The 17,224-nt window shown below is 37.0% G+C and overlaps 1 protein-coding gene across 3 annotated transcripts in view; it reads left to right on the top strand.

Annotated features, from left to right (window-relative positions):
- col7a1 (collagen, type VII, alpha 1) overlaps positions 1–17,224 on the top strand; it is a 73,806-nt gene that overhangs the window by 21,829 nt on the left and 34,753 nt on the right. For all 3 annotated transcript variants that reach the window (XM_087800055.1, XM_087800056.1, XM_087800054.1), the window contains exons 23-61: positions 32–168; positions 1,403–1,529; positions 1,615–1,755; positions 1,820–1,989; positions 2,050–2,094; positions 2,179–2,205; positions 2,278–2,322; positions 3,187–3,306; positions 3,368–3,439; positions 3,505–3,540; positions 3,607–3,660; positions 3,730–3,804; positions 3,870–3,983; positions 5,461–5,487; positions 5,583–5,636; positions 5,722–5,793; positions 5,861–5,920; positions 7,724–7,759; positions 7,833–7,877; positions 7,961–7,996; positions 8,057–8,101; positions 8,177–8,212; positions 8,313–8,348; positions 8,455–8,487; positions 8,558–8,629; positions 8,717–8,776; positions 9,658–9,693; positions 9,766–9,846; positions 10,157–10,192; positions 13,000–13,044; positions 13,116–13,187; positions 13,255–13,299; positions 13,367–13,402; positions 13,465–13,506; positions 15,262–15,342; positions 15,491–15,526; positions 15,621–15,656; positions 16,796–16,876; positions 16,941–16,976. In XM_087800055.1, the coding sequence (XP_087656181.1) occupies positions 32–168; positions 1,403–1,529; positions 1,615–1,755; positions 1,820–1,989; positions 2,050–2,094; positions 2,179–2,205; positions 2,278–2,322; positions 3,187–3,306; positions 3,368–3,439; positions 3,505–3,540; positions 3,607–3,660; positions 3,730–3,804; positions 3,870–3,983; positions 5,461–5,487; positions 5,583–5,636; positions 5,722–5,793; positions 5,861–5,920; positions 7,724–7,759; positions 7,833–7,877; positions 7,961–7,996; positions 8,057–8,101; positions 8,177–8,212; positions 8,313–8,348; positions 8,455–8,487; positions 8,558–8,629; positions 8,717–8,776; positions 9,658–9,693; positions 9,766–9,846; positions 10,157–10,192; positions 13,000–13,044; positions 13,116–13,187; positions 13,255–13,299; positions 13,367–13,402; positions 13,465–13,506; positions 15,262–15,342; positions 15,491–15,526; positions 15,621–15,656; positions 16,796–16,876; positions 16,941–16,976 (2,438 nt within the window). The remainder of the gene's footprint in view (positions 1–31; positions 169–1,402; positions 1,530–1,614; positions 1,756–1,819; positions 1,990–2,049; positions 2,095–2,178; positions 2,206–2,277; positions 2,323–3,186; positions 3,307–3,367; positions 3,440–3,504; positions 3,541–3,606; positions 3,661–3,729; positions 3,805–3,869; positions 3,984–5,460; positions 5,488–5,582; positions 5,637–5,721; positions 5,794–5,860; positions 5,921–7,723; positions 7,760–7,832; positions 7,878–7,960; positions 7,997–8,056; positions 8,102–8,176; positions 8,213–8,312; positions 8,349–8,454; positions 8,488–8,557; positions 8,630–8,716; positions 8,777–9,657; positions 9,694–9,765; positions 9,847–10,156; positions 10,193–12,999; positions 13,045–13,115; positions 13,188–13,254; positions 13,300–13,366; positions 13,403–13,464; positions 13,507–15,261; positions 15,343–15,490; positions 15,527–15,620; positions 15,657–16,795; positions 16,877–16,940; positions 16,977–17,224) is intronic.

The following is a 17,224-nucleotide window of genomic DNA, read 5'->3' as shown; positions in this document are numbered from 1 at the left end:
AAACATTGACGACGTGTCCTCTGTGCGTCAGTGTGTGTCGGTGGGCGTCTCGATGTTGTGTTCGTGGTACCGGCTTCGACCGACCGGTACAACCTGGCCCAGCCTCTACGGGACCTTCTCACCAGTGCAGCCGGATCACTGAGTTCTATAGAAGCCAGCGGCTCACAGGTCTGTGCGCGGCTCGAACGTTGTACAATGTACGACCGCATTTTAAACAATGGTTCTACTTCATGCATGCTCTGCCCTCTAACTAGCGAGGAAACCCAAAACAACCGCCAACAAAAACCCAAAACTCTTACATCTCAAAGTGTAGTTTATAATATATTGTTTCACTGTGGTAAACCATGAACAATAACACAAAACTGAAGTTCTTAAATGATAAGATTCTTGTTTAATAAAAGTGAAAGTGATGTCCATGAGTGACAGCGACTCTCTCTCTATTTACTGCATTTTTAGTGTTTGTTTCACATGTTCATACATGTGGCTCTGAATAAGTTTTAACCACGTCGACAATTTGTGTGCGTATGTTTTTCACAAGCTGGTTAGCTTCAACTGATTTAGAATTATTTACTAGATTTAAAAAAAGTTTTTTTTACCGAGTCAAGATCTAGTGATAGTAAATAGATTATAAAACTTTCTTATTGTAAGCAACTTGCTGAAAATTGTATTGTGTTTTTACTTGATCCAGTGAACCACTTCAAAATATATTAAAGCTAAGCTACAAATGGGCTAAAGCTAACTGCTAAATGTTGTGAGATCACATTTTTTTTTTAATATTTTGTTTTGGTCAAAACCATTTTAATTTGCACTTTATTATTATAAAATATTCTTATTTTTGGCCTCTTTTGCTTATATTATTTCCCCCAAACATCTTCTAGTACATTATATTGATGCTTTACAGTAATACATTTTTTTTCTATCGACATAAAACATGTTTAATCACCCAAAAATTTGGCGGTAGAATATAAGTCTCAGTAAAATTTGCTTCCAAACCTATTAAACCTTTTGAGACGCATTAAATGAAATTCAACAAATGTTTCATTAAAATCACATTGTTTGCCATATAAAGTACTATTTATTATTTTATATATAAAACTTTTCAAACGTTTTTAGCTACATTTATCTAAAGCTGACTTTCTAGACACTGAAAGTCACTAAACAGATACATTTAAAACAGCAAAACATCATTAAAACACATTTAAAAAAAACATTTAGACGTAAAAAAGCAGTCTTTAGTTAAGATTTGAACTTTGAACAAGTCTGAGCTTGTTATTTAGTTTGGAATCATGTTGTATATATTTTTTATTAATTTGACACACTAAAAGTGTGATAATTAAAAAAGAAAAGTGTGTCACGGTAACTCCTCGATATTGATAATAACTTTCCTCTTATTTTCCTTTAGATTGCAGCTATGGTGTACGGTTACAGACCCAAGATTTGGTTCCAGTTAAATCGACACGACATTTATGAAGGTTTGCTTCAAGAGGTCCTGGTGCCGCCGTTCGACGATTTCCCGGGGAATAACATCGGTAATATTATATTTTCCCCCCTCGAGCGAACACCCTTAGCTCCGGAGTTCCTCGCTGAATTCTCAGCGTTTGTCGCCCCCTGCAGGTCAGGCAGTGACATTCACGAGGCAGTACCTCCTGACCTCGGCCGCACGGAGGTCGGGGGTCCCCGGCGTCGTGGTCATCATCGCTGACAGGAAGTCGGCCGATAATCTGACGGCGGCGGCCGCTCTTCTCAAAGCTTCGGGTGATTTGTTTACGTGACCGGGAGAGTCGGAACAAGATGGCTGACGCTCAGGTGTCTCCGCCAGGTGTGACGGTGTTGGCGGTGGGCCTGGACCAGGCGGACACGGAGGAGCTCCGGAGGGCGGTGACGGACAACAACCCGCAGAACATCCTGTACATACGTGACGCCGGGCAGATGGACACGCTTCACTCTGACCTGGCTCAGCTGCTCTGTGGCGTCGGACGATCATCGGGGGTGAGATGACGTCCATTTAAATCAAAATACAAACAATCTCGTGATGGTATTTTTCTCCAGGGAACCACGGTCCGACCGGACCAGTGCAACGTTCAGTGTCCTCAGGTGAGTCGCCCTTCTTTTTTTATGTTTCCTTTTTTATTTTCAGCAATTTTATTGACCAAAATGTTCTTTTTTTTCCCTTCAAAGGGGCCGCGAGGAGATCGTGGTGACACGGTACGATAAAATAAAAGACACAAAACTTTATCGACAAGACTCCTGGATGTGATATTGTGTTTGATTCCTCAGGGTGAAAGAGGCAGAGATGGCACGCCTGGACGCAAGGGGGAGTCAGTGAGTCCATTTTTTTTTTTAACTTCTGAGTTTTCAAGTGTTTTTTGGTTGATAAAATACGCTTCTTGGAAAATAAGGAAAATGAGAAAATGTGAGAGATCCTCAGATGACTGATCCTTCCCCAGGTCTTTGGGTCTTGTTCACAAGTGATGGAACGATTGCACATGGGAGTAAATCGTTGTGATTGGGATTTTGGTTGAATCTAAAATCTTAAATCTGCATATTTTTTTTGAAACCAAAATATCTCCAAACATCAACTTTAAAAGCTTATGTATCCTCTCATCCCCAGCGGCCAGAAGTTTTAATTGCAACACAAATAAGAACACGGTGTGAAAATTGTCACAATAATAAAAATAAATTGAATTCTTTTATTTTTTATCTATTTTTTATTGAGCATTTATTTAATTTTTGGATGTTTTCTTTTTATTGAACAGTTGTACTAACTAAGAACTTGAAAGGTTGAATTCAAAAATTGAAAATGAATACATCCTTTTTTTTTCCAAACAAAGTTTTGATTTTCTAATTCCAATGATTAAAAATACATTTTTGATATTAAAATTCTATTTTGAGTCTATTTAATGTCATTTAAAAATGAATCTTCTATTATAACAATTTTTTATATTGAATTCAAAAGGCTACGAATTAGAAAATATTGAATTTAGAAAATGAGTTTTTTAATTATTTGTCTTGGAATATCAAACTCCATGTGTAAAAAAATAATTTGGACAATATTCAATAAAAAAAAATGTAATTATTAAATAAACAACAATTTCAACATTTCAATAAAGAAGTTATTAATTATTTTTTTAAAACAAAATGATGCTTAAAAAAACCAACAAAACTTCTGACACTCGTCTGTTTCAGGGCCGAGACGGTCAACCGGGGAGGGAGGGCCCCAGAGGTCCTGAGGGTCGTCCAGGTTCTCCGGGTCAGACCATCCCGATCGACCCCTCGCAGGCGGTCAAGGGTGAAAAGGGAGAACGGGTGAGTAAACAAAGACTTGGATCATTTTGGATCAATAACTCAAATCCCAAATATGATCAAGGGCTTTCCGGGCATTGATGGGAATTCAGGGTTGCCAGGGAGACCAGGGTCTCCCGGAGGTCAAGGTATTCCTGTGAGTAAAGACACAATTACATTTTGAAAGCGATCGTGAGCGAGGGATGAAATTGTGTTTGGCAGGGATCACAGGGGGTTCCGGGAATCAGAGGAGACACGGTCAGTGAGACTGTTTGAATTGAGAAGTCGGATCATGAACACGACTGTGACTTTGGTTTCTTTCAGGGCGTTTCAGGACTGTCGGGGACTCCAGGGTCGAAGGGCGACAAAGGAGAAAGAGTAAGAAAATGTTGCGTTTTCATTTAAAATGAAGAGTTTGAAAAACGATTCTCTTGGTTCTCTGATCAGGGCGAGCCGGGTTCCTCCACGGCTGGAGGGGGTCTTCCAGGGAGAAAGGGGGAACCAGGGTTCCCGGGCATATCGGTAAAAAAGAGATTAATCTACACGATTTGAGACTGTTTTGATCAGAATCTTGACTGTGTTTGAAGGGAAATCCTGGTCGGCCAGGAAATGACGGACTAAAGGCCAGTCCGGGACTTCCTGGTCTCCCTGGTTCGGACGGTCGTCCAGGTATCCCGGGATCACCCGGGGCTTCTATCAAGGTGCGCTTTTCTACATTCTCTATGGTCGGATGGAGGCGCAAGTCATAGTTTCTTGTGTGGAGAGATTGAAAAGATTGTTTCTGATTCCCCTGGTGTCAGATCAATGGAACTCAACAGACATAACATGCTTTCATTACAGTGAGGAAACGGTTCTTGTTGTGTTAGTTTCTCAATTATCTTCACAGTAGCTTCTTGGAGTCTCTCATGACTTCTTATTCTTCTCATAACTTTCTTGCTTGGATCTCATTTTTTGAAATGTATTTCCCCCCCTTATTTGTTGTAAGCTTCAAATCAGCCCTAGTTTGTATCTATTTTTTTTTTAAATAACGTGATTTGCAAACAATTTTTGAAGGAGAAATTCCTGTTTTTAATCTGGATTGAGAGCAATACGTTATTAAGGAAATTTGCTATTTACTGACAAAGTCGTATCTGCTTTCATTTGCTTTGAAACCAAAATATTTCCAAATATCAACTTTAAAAGCTGCTAGAATCCAATGTATCCTCTCGTCCTCAGTTGCCGCCGGATTTCAATGTTCCTTTAGCAGCGGAGGACTTAGTGACTGCTGCCATCTAGCGGACAGAAGTTGTTATTGCTACAAAAATATGAACTTGCTGGGAATATTTGCATGTTAATTAGAAGACAATTGAATTATTTGATTTCTCACAGACTTAATTAAAATAACTATAGTAACAAACAAAAATATATGTTATGAATTTCTAAAATGTATTATTCACATAATAAAAATCAAACTTTGAATTTATCATTTAATTTTCTTTACAAATTGAGTTTTAAACCAGATTTATTGTACACTCAAGCAATGTTGTTTTTTTGTTTTTTTTACTGTTGTTCTTATTTTCAATTAATACCTGCAATAATAATAATAATTGACTGTGAACAAATTTTCAGTGTAAACAATGATATAATATAAATCAATATTAAATGTAAATAAATGTAATGTAAAAGGGCCCTTTTTCTTTTTCAGTGTAAATAATTTAGTGTTAAAGTATGAATGTAAATATGTGCGATCAGAATTAGAATTTCCAACACTTTTAACAAACAGATTTTAGACTTAAAATGTGAAAAACCATCACATTTGATGCACCGTTACTTTTTCTGCTGTTTAATTTTAAACGCATGAATGAATCAGTGTTAAATTCAAAGTCTGATTCGATGCTATAGATCCTCAGTGTTCAAAATTAATTTTCAAAGTCTTATGTCTCACATTTACTCCCATCCGTGGACACGTTAGAAAGACTCAAACTATAGAAACCGTCAGATGGACTTGCAGCAACTCGCCACTAGATGTCCCCAGAAACGACCCAATAAATCCGTGGTCACTACATTTAAGAATCTTCTCAACAATTAATTAAGATTCTCGTCACACGCAGAGGTTGAAATGACTTATGAACCGACGAGCAGCTGCAGATTTGTTGCTTCTGAACTCTCTCATGAAAGCGTCTTCTTCTCTGGCTTCAGGGCGACAAGGGCAGCACAGGAGAGCGGGTGAGTCGCAGCATCACCAGCGTGTCCTCTGGCTGCACAGACGTCCAGAGGAGCACTCATGCATAATGATGTTCTGAGCCCGGTTCTGCTGACAGGGACCTCCAGGATTTGGCACCGGGGTGACGGATAAGGGCGAGAGGGGCCCCCCAGTAAGCTCAGACCCACATTCTGCTGACGCTCAAGTGTAAAGATGGATTCTGTGAGCGAAATTAATTACATTTTTTTTTTTATCAGGGAATTCCAGGGCAGCCCGGCACTCCGGGTCGAGATGGATCTCCAGGTTCTCCAGGGGCCAAGGGAGAAAGGGTAGCGCTGGAAACGTAGTGTAAAAACGGTTCAATGTGTGTTTATGTTACTTTTTCTTTTTTTTTAGGGTGATGGTTCTGATGGGCCACCTGGACCTCCAGGAATCGACGGAGATGCTGGTCTGAGGGTACGTCGTACAGACTGTCACGTGAAGAACATGTTTTTACGGTCAAATGGATTTTTTGTAACAGAAGAATGTCAATAAATTATTTAACAACCAAAGGGTTTTAAAAATACAACCTTTTTTACATTACGCTTTCAAACATCAATGAAATCATGTACGAATCAAATTTCTCAACATAAGAGAAATACAAAATTAAATGCACAAAATTTAAAAAAAAAGCAACAAGTTAATACATGAAGAAAAATAAATAAAATAAAAATAAGAGAAAAAAGCTACATTGTGATTTTTTTCAAGGTCTTAATACAATATATTTCAAGAATTGGTCCCAGGATAATATTGCTATAATTGTGGAAAATTTTAAATAATAAAACAACTTTGTAACTTAGTGACTGGTTTTGGAAAAATAATAATATTTTACCACACAATGATGTGAAGGAATTAGAAATACACAAAAACACGAAAAAAAAACGTAATCCTTTGTATATTGTGTCATATCCATGTATAGTACTTTGTTTATCATGTTATATCCATGTGTGGTACTTTGTTTATCATGTTATCTCCATGTATGGTACTTTGTTTATCATGTTATATCCATGTATGGTACTTTGTTTATCATGTTATATCCACGTATGGTACTTTATTTATCATGTTATATCCATGTATGGTACTTTGTTTATCATGTTATATCCATGTATGGTATTTTGTTTATCATGTTATATCCATGCATGATACTTTGTTTATGATGTTATATCCACGTATGGTACTTTATTTATCATGTTATATCCATGTATGGTACTTTGTTTATCATGTTATATCCACGTATGGTACTTTATTTATCATGTTATATCCATGTATGGTACTTTGTTTATCATGTTATATCCATGTATGGTACTTTGTTTATCATGTTATATCCATGTATGGTACTTTGTTTATCATGTTATATCCACGTATGGTACTTTATTTATCATGTTATATCCATGTATGGTACTTTGTTTATCATGTTATACCCATGCATGATACTTTGTTTATGATGTTATACCCATGCATGATACTTTGTTTATGATGTTATATCCATGTATGGTACTTTTTTATGATGTTATATCCACGTATGGTACTTTATTTATCATGTTATATCCATGTATGGTACTTTGTTCATCATGTTATATCCATGTATGGTACTTTGTTTATCATGTTATATTCATGCATGATACTTTGTTTATGATGTTATATCCATGTATGGTACTTTTTTATCATGTTATATCCATGTATGGTACTTTGTTCATCATGTTATATCCATGTATGGTACTTTGTTTATCATGTTATATTCATGCATGATACTTTGTTTATGATGTTATATCCATGTATGGTACTTTTTTATCATGTTATATTCATGTATGGTACTATATTTATCACGTTATATCCACGTATGGTACTTTATTTATCATGTTATATCCATGTATGGTACTTTGTTCATCATGTTATATCCATGTATGGTACTTTGTTCATCATGTTATATCCATGTATGGTACTTTGTTTATCATGTTATATTCATGCATGATACTTTGTTTATCATGTTATATCCATGTATGGTACTTTGTTTATCATGTTATAGCCACGTATGGTTCATTTTTTTATCAAGATAATCCATGTATATTACTTTGTTTATCATGTTATATCCATGTATGGTATTTTTGATCATGTTATATCCTGTATGGTACTTTTGTTTAATCCTGATTTTTTTTCTTATAATGATGTTTGTGTGTCATTGTTATCACTGGAGTATAAATGTTGTGTTGCTGGTTACAGGGTCTTCGTGGACCTCCAGGACCGTCTGGAACTAAGGTAGGATCGAAGTAAGAAACATAAGAAGAATCTTAGGAAGAAGGTAAGAGTTGTCGTTATTCATTTGCGACAGGGAGAGCGAGGAACGTCTGGAGAGCCAGGATCCGCGGGAGACACGGTGAGTCTTTTATCAACATGGCCGCCAGCGCGAGACGAACACATCGTTCAAACCCTCGTTGAACTTTTGTCCTTCTGTCTCAGGGGGAGCGAGGAGCAGTCGGTGAAAGAGGAGAACGGGTAAGTGACAAAACGGGGATGTCATGCTTCCAACTATCAAAATGGTTTCTTCTTCTTCAGGGAGAACCCGGGAAGCTGGGCCTGCCGGGAACGCCGGGATCAAGAGTACGTGACATCCTGTCGTGTTTTATAAAAATGGAAAAAACAAAAAGAAAACTCATTTGACTCGTCTTTCGTCAGGGTTTGCCGGGACTGGCTGGGACTCCCGGGGACAAGGTGAGCGAGGACGGATGGTGACGGACGACCTCGGAGGCGACGTTCCGTCACATATCGTCTCTTAATCTCGTCCGATGACATCACGAGCTTCTTCTTTCAGGGGAACGAGGGAGATCGAGGGGAGCCCGGCAGATCTGTGAGTCCTCGGCTCCTGAGTCGCTTCTTTTTAATCTCAGAGATCGATTTTATCTTGAAAAATGCACCAAACGTCAGCCTGACCTTTGACCTGTCGTTTCTAACAGGCCCCAGGCTTCCCCGGGAAGAAAGGCGAGCAGGTAAGTCGTCAGTTGTGGACACGGTGACGTCTCCGTCCTTCACGCCGACCGCTTTTCCTCCCGTGTCCAGGGGGAGTCCGGGCGGCCGGGACAGGAAGGCCCACGAGGACTGAAGGGAGAGGCAGGTCTACGAGGAGAGAAGGTGAGTGACGGCTGCAGGAGGAGGTGCTGGTTCTTGATGCAACGTTTTCGAATTGAGTTCAACTGAGCGGAAATGTTAACTCGACAGGGTTCACCGGCATCTGGGGGGTCTGGGTTACCAGGAGCCAAAGGAGACCCCGGAGAGAAAGTAGGTCGACCGTCTCGGTCAAACTCATTAAAACTCATCATGCTTTTAACGTATATTTGACGTATATTTTATAAAAGTAAACCATTGTCATTAGAATGTTGACTTGAAACTTCTTTTTTTTAAATGTTTTTATAAGCAATAATTATTTTTTTTAACAGTTAAATTCAATTTTATCTATATTAAAGAGTTGTTTATTGAAAATAGTGGCAACATGAAATAATTATTTCTTCATACAGTAGAGTTTGATATTCTTATTCCAGTATTAAGAAAATAAATTCAATTCAATATTATTTAATTCATAGTCTTTTAAAATAAATATACAAGTGTTGTTGTAACTTAATTTTTTCTATATATATTTTAAATTTAAAATGCCATGAATTAAAGAGAATGTTCTAATTAAAAAATGTATTTTTGACTCTTAAGTGTTAATAAATTCATTTATTTTATTTATTTAATTATTAATAAAAATATAAATCAACACTCAAATGATTCAATTCAATTATTCAATAAAACAAACAACAAACTTTCAATATAAAAATGGTTTAATTCAATTTTTTGGGGAAAATAACTAAATGCTTAACAAATAAAATGATTTAGAAATACTATTTTTTTATTATTAAAGTTAGAATATCAAAATCTACGTTAGGAAATTATTTTTATAAAAATATTCAATATATATAATATTTAATATACAAATTGTATTTAATTCTTCAATAAAAACCAATTCAACCTTGGAATATATGATTGAATTACAATATTAAAAAAACAACTTAAAAGTAAAACTAATAAAATAAAAGTTTTAACATTAAAACATATATTTGTGAAATATTATCACTCAATATTGTGATAAACTTCCATGCAACGTATCATATTCTGTTCAGGGACCTCAGGGTGCGAGTGGAAAGCCTGGTTCTAAGGTAAGATGCACGTCAGCGTTCATCTTAATTCAATCATCTGTAGACTTTACTGACTCGGCACATTTTTTTCAGGGAGATCCAGGAGAACAGGGCGATCCAGGGGAGGACGGTCGGCCTGGAACGCCGGGAAAGTCCGGTCCGCCGGGGAAACAGGTCCAAACTGCTTTCAATGTTCGCTCTAAATAAACCGATGATTATCACTCAGTATTTATTCTGCTTAAGAGTGAGATATCTATTTATTTAAAGGTAATATAAGAAAACAAACGGTAAAGAAAATGTTGAGTTGTCTATTAATACAATGAAAAAGAAAACTTTTTGTATTCTCTCTGACATGCTTTCCTCTCTTAGGATCACACTTGAGGTAAAATAAATGTCATTTCTGTAATAAAACTAGTCGTTTCTACTGTTTATACCCCAGTTGTGTGTATATTCTGACGCTGTGTCGAACTTCTCAACGTTACAGGGTGAAGATGGAGGGAAAGGTGACGACGGTTCAGCCGTGAGTGTCAAGTTTTTACTTCATATCATTTATTTATCCTTAGAATGACGTCATTTCATTTCAAACCTGACGTCACTTTATTTTACTTTCTGTTGATATTCACTCAATTGAGCTCATAAATGCACCGTCAGCCAAAAGCTTTTTCAGGAACGATGGACTAGAAGGATGTTCAGTATTTATAAAACTCTGCGTCACAGACTCATGATTTATTTACGTGCACAGAGCAGACGCCTGAGCGCTCCTGACACCTGAGCAACACTGTGAGCTCCATTTAGACCTGAATATTCCGGCTCAGGGAAAGGCTACTGTGCTGCGGCATTTATCAATACATTGTTTTATTATTAGCAATATATGTTCCTTAATCTATAGTGTTTTCAAATATCATTATTAGAACATTATTTGAAACCAGCAAAAATCTAGGGAAGAAGATTTGGGGGGAAAAACATCTGAAAAAAATTCTGAGATTAAGAATTTATAGTGAGAATTCTGAGATTAGGTTGAGAATTCCAAGATTATATTGATAATTCCGAAAATGCACTAAGATTCTAAAATCAAATTAGAATTCGGAGATTATTATTATAATATTAGAATTCACACTTAATCTCTTAATTTTCACTATTAAGTAAGACTTTCATTATTAAAGGTACGTTTTTTAGTCTTCTGACATTAAAGAGAGAATTCCTATATTGAACTGAGAATTCCAAGTTTACGAGAGAAATTGGATATTAAGGGAGAAAATTAGAAGAGAGATAAAGAGATTAAGATTTTACAGTATAGTAAACGTGCATACATTAAAGTGAGAATTCTGTGTTGAAATTACATTTTCAAGATTAAATGAAAATTCTGAAATTGGGTACTTTAGATGGATGGATAAATGGATGAATGGTTAGATTGATGGATGGATAAATGGATGGATGGATAGATGGATGGATAAATGGATGAATGGATAGATGGATGGATATATGGATGAATGGTTAGATTGATGGATGGATAAATGGATGGATGGATAGATGGATGGATAAATGGATGGATAGATAGATGGATGGATAAATGGATGGATGGATAGATGGATGGATAAATGGATGGATGGATAGATGGATGGATATATGGATGAATGGTTAGATTGATGGATGGATAAATGGATGGATGGATAGATGGATGGATAAATGGATAGATGGATGGATAAATGGATGGATGGATAGATGGATGGATATATGGATGAATGGTAAGATTGATGGATGGATAAATGGATGGATGGATAGATGGATGGATAAATGGATGGATAGATAGATAGATGATAAATGGATGGATAAATGGATGGATAGATAGATGGATGGATAAATGGATGGATAGATAGATAGATGGATGGATAAATGGATGGATAGATAGATAGATGGATAAATGGATGGATAAATGGATGGATAGATGGATGATAAATGGATGGATGGATAGATAGATGGATAAATGGATGGATAGATAGATGGATGGATAAATGGATGAATGGTTAGATAGATAGATGGATAAATGGATGGATAGATAGATGGATGGATAAATGGATGTATAGATAGATAGATGGATAAATGGATGGATAGATAGATGGATGGATAAATGGATGGATAGATAGATGGATGGATAAATGGATGGATAGATAGATAGATGGATAAATGGATGGATAGATGGATGGATGGATAGATGGATGGATGGATAAATGGATGAATGATTAGATGAAACAAGAACAAAGTTCTTTGGGTGGAGAATTAAATATAAAAGTGAGAATTCTGAGATTAATGAAGGAATTTACAGATTTAAATGGAGAATTCCAAAATTAAGCAACGTTCCGATATTAAAGTCAGAATTCCAAGATCAAGAAAGATTCGTTGATATAAATAATAATAAGATATAAATGTGTGGTACAGCTGCGCAACACACTTGAATGAATTCTTAATGCATAATATAAATAAATAACAAAAGCGTTTTATGTACAAATTACAAATCGTGTGACGTTGTATTTACAACAAGTCTTTTTCAAGGAGATCTGATCACATGATCACATGATCACATGATCACATGAGGGAAACTTCAGCTGCTTTCATTCTGTAGCTTCAGTTTGATCAAACTGACGTGATGTTGTTTGACAAGAACGTCTGTGACTCTCATAGAGAAAGACTTGAAGCATCAGAATCATTGTTGTTTATAAAACTAAGCTCATAATTCCTTTACAGCGTGAAATAGCGGATTAAAATATTCAGTATAAAACGATCTATGTTGTCTTAATAAATGCAGATCATCAGTTTGATGAATGAGAACATATTTATAATTTTATGATTAATTTAACATCCACTCGTGTAACTATAAACACATGCGTGTGAATATATTATCAATATTGATCGTTAATGTAACTTTGATGTGAACATCATGTTACATTCATCTGAGCAGTAAATAATGATGTACACGACCTTCAAACGTGTCGGGAAGTACGAACTTTTTAACACTCTTTTCCTTATTGATGCATATGAACTTTGACCTGGAAAAGTAGATCCGTGTGTTTTTTTTTGTACATACGACCCTTCAGTACATGTCATACATAGAAAAAAACAAGTAAAAACACAGAAATACTGATGTTGTGTCTTTGATCTCAACCTCCATGTGTGAGAGGTTTGTTTCTGTGCGTCTTCTGTTTAGATAAATGTGTCTTCATCAGTTATAGATGATTCCCTTCCTAGCAGAACAGTAGATGAAACGAAAAATAGCAACATCTTGAATATTTCATGTGGAAGTGGACAGTCTAACGAATGCTTGGCTTCCAGGGCGAGCCTGGAGCTCCAGGGAAGCTGGGCGAGAGAGGACACCGGGTAGGACTTCCTTTTAAACGCTGATCAAAAGACGTTATTGGGAGAAGATTTTAAATTCGTATGTTCCTCAGGGACTCCCGGGGCCGCCTGGACGAGGGGGCGAGAAAGGAGACCTGGGAGACCCCGGAGAGCACGGCAGAAATGTACAGACAATATATTCATCTACAGACGCAACATGGCTTTAGCTTAATCGTCTTGTCTTTCTCACAGGGCAACCCTGGACCCGCAGGACCAAGAGGAGAGCAAGGAGAACAGGTTTGTGCTCTCGCCTGGATTTATTTATTAGAAAGAATGGTCAAAACTCATTTTTCTTTTTTTTAAGGGTCCGGCGGGCCCTCCAGGACCACCAGGAAAAGTGGTGAGTTGAGGAAAAATTCACGTTCCAGACAAAAACATAATACTTTGTTTTGTCTTTTCTAGGCTGACTTACAAGGACAGATTAAAGGGGAGCTAGGAGATAAGGTTTGCACAAAACAAACACAACATTAAGGATGTGTATTGGCAAGAATTAGTTGATAAGATGCGTAACACGATACATTGGCAACTCTACCACAAACAGTGATATGGTTAGCACAAAAAATGAGGGGTGTGCATTGGCAAGTACCTGGCATTATGATGCATATCACCATACATAAGCAGCAATACAATATATATTGCAATACAATTTGCAAAAAACAAACACATAATGACTGGTATGTATTGGAAAGAATTACAAGCGGTACGACAAATATTGCCATACAGGGGCAACAATACAATACCGTAGGTAACAAGGATATATTTGTAGTATTGTCGAGTACTTGACTCTGGTGTTGCAGAATTTACAGACCACATGACTCTTGTCGAAGTCTGACTGCTTTCATTGGTTTTAAAACCGAAACATGTACAAATGTCAGAGCTGTATCTTCTTGTCCTCAGTCATCTTGGGGATCTTGTGGTGTTTCGTTGTTCCTATCGTGCGGAAGATGTAATGACTGCTGCCATCTAGAGGCCAGGAGTTTAATAGCGACACAAGAATAAACAAACATTGTGAATATTTTCACTGTATCCTCTCGTCCTCAGCCATAGACTGTATTCCATTCTTCCTTTAGCTTCAGATGACACAATGACTCCTGCCAACCAGCCATTGAAAGTTTAATTGCAACACAAAAATGAACAAACATTGTGAATATTTTCACTGTATCCTCTCGTCCTCGGTCATCGACTCTAATTCATTCTTCCTTTAGCTTCAGATGACACAATGACTGCTGCCAACTAGCCATATAAGGTGTTATTGCAACACAAAAATAAACAAACATTTTGAATAGTTTCACTGTATCCTCTCGTCCCCAGCCATCGATTGTATTTCCTTCCTCCTTTAGCTTCAGATGACACAATGACTGCTGCCAACCAGCCATTGAAAGTTTAATTGCAACACAAAAATGAACAAACATTGTGAATATTTTCACTGTATCCTCTCGTCCTCAGCCATAGACTGTATTTCATTCTTCCTTTAGCTTCAGATGAAACAATGACTGCTGCCAACTAGTCATTGAAAGTTTAATTGCAACACAAAAATGAACACACATTGTGAATATTTTCACTGTATCCTCTCGTCCTCAGCCATAGACTGTATTTCATTCCTCCTTTAGCTTCAGATGACACAATGACTGCTGCCAACCAGCCATTGAAAGTTTCATTGCAACACAAAAATGAACAAACATTGTGAATATTTTCACTGTATCCTCTCGTCCTCAGCCATAGACTGTATTTCATTCTTCCTTTAGCTTCAGATGAAACAATGACTGCTGCCAACCAGCCATTGAAAGTTTAATTGCACCACAAAAATGAACAAACATTGTTAATATTTTCACTGTATCCTCTCGTCCTCAGCCATGCACTCTAATTCATTCTTCCTTTAGCTTCAGATGACACAATGAATACTGCCAACCAGCTATTGGTTGCATTAATTGCAACACAAAAATGAAAAGACCCCCTGATTATTCGCAATTTAATTGTAAATAGAAAATGTAATGATTTAATTTTGACACGCGCTTAAAAATCAAATGCATCAAAAGCCAAAAATAAAATGTAAAAAACTGATACAATCCTGTTGAAAATTGATAGTATCGTGAAAAAGATATCGTCATTTTTCCCTCACATCAACAAAAACAAGACAAAAAAGTATAAAAGTGACAATATGGAAATAACTGAGTCTATGAAACTGTTTCTGCGCCCCAGGGCGACGCGGGCACCCCGGGGACCATCGGCAGCAAGGGTCTGAAAGGTGACGCGGGGACTCCTGGAGCCCCAGGCTCACGTGTGAGTTTCACGCTGCATGAAGATGCCTCCACGAGCATCTGATGTCACGTATGCATCATGGTGCACGTTGACCCCCTTTTCCCCGTCGGGCTGCCGTTGCGTGACCGAGGCTCCTCTGAGACCTTCTTCTTCTTCTGTGTCTGTAAAGGGTCCGGAGGGACAGCGAGGACCTGCAGGCTCCAGAGTGAGTTTGTTTTCCTGTCGCTGCCTCTCAGCTCACGCAGATGTTCGGATCATCGTGGTGTTCTGACGTCAGATCCACTGGCTTTTTTGTTTAGGGTGATACTGGAGAGCGAGGATCGCCGGGGGAGAAGGTTCGTAGATCAACAGTGTCATGTTAGAACAAGCAATGGCTCATAAATGATGAGTCACGGGATTAAAATGACTCACGTGGTCGGAACATTTACCGGATCCTTTGTAGAGTTTTTATAACGTACGTCTCTTAATGAAGAATCGGATGTCAGGGGCCAAATATCACCCTTTGCTTTGTTTGCATTGTTTTGGCCCCTATGAATTCAGAATCAAACCTTAAAAAAATCATATATATATATATATATATATATATATAAAAAAAATCTGTGTGTATATATATATTTGTGTGTGTATATGTACATATATGTGTGTGTGTGTCTATATGTACATCTATATGTGCGTGTGTGTGTATATGAACATCTATATGTGTGTGTGTGTGTATATGTACATCTATATGTGTGTGAATATGTATATATATATATATATGATAGGATGATTAAAACAAAAATAATAAATCAAAATGATAAAAACATGATTACTACTTCTAGATATATCAATAACAATTATAAATTTAATAAATAAGGGCCAAATAAATACCAGAAAAGGGTCACATGTGTCACTTAGGAACCACAGCTAATCTCTCTTCTTCAGTTTATCCGGGGTCGACTCAAGGTCACTGTTTTTAAAAAGATATTGTTTCAATTTCTTCATTTTATTTTATGTTTAAATTGAATGATTGACATCTTATACATTCAATCATTTAATTCCAGTTGTACCTTTTCCAACAGTTGTTGTGAAATACTCAAAACTTCTCAAAATCAATACTCAAAATAAACACTCAATATTTATATTCATATTCAAAATAGATACCCTGTTAACTCAAGTATACTAACATTTTATATAACAACATTTCTGTACTATGTAAATGCATTTTATTCTATTTCAGTTTTTTCTTCACTTTTTTCCTGTCTTTCAACTTGCGCCCCCTCACAACCGTCCCACCAATAATGTGGCCCCTAGAAAACAGTGGTGGCCATTTCCCTGTATTAATTTGGCCCTCATTCATTAACTGTAAAAGTTAAAATTGTCCTCATTTATTGTTAAATGTCAGCCTAGTTTTGAGAGTTTTTTTGTGTGACCCTCGTGTTCATGTCAGTCACCTTCATGTACATTTGCTAACGGAGTTATTTTGTGTGAGCAGGGAGACCGAGGACTGCCTGGAGTAGACGGACGTCCTGGCGTGGATGGAAAACCAGGCCCTGCTGGAACCGCCGGCCTGAGGGTATATTCACCGAAATATAGTCTAAAACTCATTTCAACATGTTTTTTTTTTTCATTTTTTAAAGGGGGATCCTGGAAAACAAGGAGATCCAGGAAGAGACGTGAGTCGTAATTTAACTTTTATTTTCTTTATAGTCTCAAAAGTGTCTTCCTTTTAAGGATTTTTATTGTTATTTATCAATTATATTATTAATCATTCAAGTGAACAGTCAGATTTTTACTTAAAACTCATGCGTATATATGCAGTGTTTATGATTTATTGGATTTTAATTGTCGTTTAATTCGGCAAGAATGAAGTAACAACAACTTTAACAACAACATGGTGGACGTTCAACCAGGAAGTGTTTCC

This window comes from Callionymus lyra, chromosome 10 (assembly GCF_982586985.1).
Source record: "Callionymus lyra chromosome 10, fCalLyr1.hap1.1, whole genome shotgun sequence".
Lineage (NCBI taxonomy): Eukaryota > Metazoa > Chordata > Actinopteri > Syngnathiformes > Callionymidae > Callionymus > Callionymus lyra.
Note: the sequence above shows the minus strand (reverse complement) of the source record. Positions and strands in the feature narration are given on the sequence as shown.